The 2,611-nt window shown below is 42.8% G+C and overlaps 1 protein-coding gene across 1 annotated transcript; it reads right to left on the bottom strand.

Moving 5' to 3' along the window:
• Window positions 1-1,313: 1,313 nt before the first annotated feature.
• On the bottom strand, window positions 1,314-1,636 carry LOC121486133 (dynein light chain roadblock-type 1-like). The gene has a single exon (XM_041746889.1). The coding sequence runs from the start codon at window positions 1,634-1,636 to the stop codon at window positions 1,346-1,348; it is 291 nt and encodes a 96-aa protein (XP_041602823.1). The 3' UTR covers window positions 1,314-1,345.
• Between the last annotated feature and the right edge of the window lie 975 nt (window positions 1,637-2,611).

Raw genomic sequence — 2,611 nt, 5'->3', positions numbered from 1 at the left:
TTCCATTAGCACATAAGGGTCCCTCATTGAGCCTCTTTCCACTAAACACACTCTCACCCCAGGCTACAGATAACCGTTGATCTGCTGTCTAATCCAATGGAAAAGATTTCTTTTCCCTAAAGTGTAAATAAAATGGAATTTTACTGGAGGTACTCCTATTGGATGGGCTTCTTTCACTAACCTCGATGTTTTTAGATTCATCCATTGTGTTGCATTCCTTTTTAACATTTAGCAGTATTCCATTTCATGGGTGTATCACAATTTGTAATTTTTCAATCTGTTCATTTGTTGATGAGCATTTGAACTGTCTTTGGTTTGAGTCTTTAGAAATGGAATCGTGATTTGTATAAGTGTATATTTCACTTCATAAGAGACTGCCAAGCTGTTTTTCCAAAGTGGTTGTCACATTTTATGCTCTGGTTGACAACATATGAGAGTTCTAGTTGCTCCAGATCCTTGTCAACATTTGGTGTTGTTGGTCTTAAGTTTTAGCCACTCAGGTGGATGTAGAGTAGCATCTCACTGTAGTGTTAGTTTGCAATTGCCTGGTAAGTAACGATGTTGACCCTCTTTTCATGTGCTTGCTGGCTATTCATGCATTTGCTTTTTTTTTTTTAAGATTGTATTTATTTATTCATGAGAAACACAGAGAGAGACAGAGACATAGGCAGAGGTAGAAACAGGCTCCCTGTGGAGAGCCAGATGCAAGACTTGATCCCAGGACTCCAGGATCATGACCAAAGGCAGATGTTCATCCACTGAGCCACCCAGGTGCTCCATGTATTTGCTTTTGTGAAGGGTCTGTTCAAATCTCTTGTCTATTCCTATGGTTTTGAACCATGCCTCCTACATAAAGAAAAAAAAAAGCCCAAGTGTCACTTTCCCAGCTTCCCTTGCCACTAGCCTATAGTCATCAAGTCCAGGCTTGACCAATCTGATACACCCAGCCCCAAATGGAGCTGTACATTGTGAGCTGGTGATTGGAAAAAGCCAGGCCAGTAGAGTCCATTTTATTTTATTTTTTTAAAGCATTTTATTTATTTTTAGTTAAAGAAAAACAGACTTTTCCAAGGGGGACAAAGTGAACTGAAGGTCAGACGGAAGGAAGCATGTGTGTGGGCTGCTCAAAGCTCTTGCTCCAAAATCTGGAGGTGAGGAAAGAAGGTCCTCCCAAGAATTCAAGGGTGAGTGGCCAGCAGAGGGTTGACTTTGATAACTTTGGGCACTAGATCAGTCTATGTAGGCTCTATGGTGATTTGTACCTGCCAGTTTGTTGACATGGTTAACATCATCACTCTTAGGGGCTATTACATTAAGGAATGATGCAGGAAGCCAAGAGAGTGGCTTATTCAGTTGGATTCTGAATCACAATCAGGAAATAGGCTTTATCTGGTACAACCATAATTTCATTTTCCTTGGAGTGAATTCGAAGGAAGGTGAGATCATTCTGGGGGTCAATTTCATGTACAGTGCTCCGGGCATTCAAGATGAAGCTGTGCCTGAGGTTGGCATACTGTGTAGTGGTGGGATGGTCCATGGTGCTCTTGATTGGAATACCTTCTGTGTTCACCATGATGATGTCCTGTACTCCCTTCTGGCTCTGAAATCGCTTCAGTGTCTCCTCCACCTCTGCCATTTCCTACCGAACCAGTAGCTTCACAACACTGGCACCAAGTAGAGTCCATTTTAGCATTATTGGTAACACTAGCTGCCACGGCATCAGCGACCATGCACATTGGCCAGTGACCTGTATCAAGGGTTAAAGTAAAGCCCAATCCATTGGAATTTTAGGGCCAATTTTTAAGGCCAACTCACACCAGGCCTGTGGCTGACTCTGAACTAGTCTCTGCCAAATCCCGCCTGTGATCCTGGAGCTACCCAACCCCTTTTTAGTGACCTCCTTTCCTGCTTGCAACAGCCATGTCTGCGGAGTCTGTTTCCATCAGGGCACAGCTTTGAGCATAGTAGGTTGATGTGTTGATTTCTGGTGTTCAGGGAGTGTCCAAGATTGTGACTTCTGCGGTGGGAATGAGAATCCATGAATTAGCATGCCACTCGTCACTGCAGCCATTACAGGCTTGGCTTGCTTTCAACTTCTTTGCCAAAGGGCTTGACAATAAAAGACACTGTTGAAAATGAAATCTTATAATTGCCTTTTTTAAGGAGGGCTGTATTCCAAGGCCTGGATCTCCGCCCACATTTGCATTTGGATCTGGGAAACCAATATGGTATGATAAGTATTTATTTTTAATAATCTGATAGCAGCAAATACATTTCCCATTTCCCAAATTCTTTCCCATCACTCACCTTTGTGTCCCTGACAAAAATAAGAACAAGCTAACAAAGATTCAACTAAATTTGCAGCCCTGGTTTTCTCCATCCCTGTCCTTTGGGAATGAATTGTTAGAAGTTTCAAAGTTACAGACTCAGCACCCTGCCTTAAGTACATTTCCGGATTGCACTTCCCAGGGGTTGGTCCTGGTTTTGCAGGATCTGAAGCTTATATGACGTGGGGGATGCTCTTTATGAAGAGAATTCAAAACTACCACAAAAGCGTTAGAAGCAGGTGTTGTAACGTGCCCTTGCAAGGGAAGGGCTTTAAGCCTGAATC

This window comes from Vulpes lagopus, chromosome 3, assembly GCF_018345385.1.
Source record: "Vulpes lagopus strain Blue_001 chromosome 3, ASM1834538v1, whole genome shotgun sequence".
NCBI lineage: Eukaryota > Metazoa > Chordata > Mammalia > Carnivora > Canidae > Vulpes > Vulpes lagopus.
This window is presented reverse-complemented; position numbering and strand designations above follow the sequence as displayed.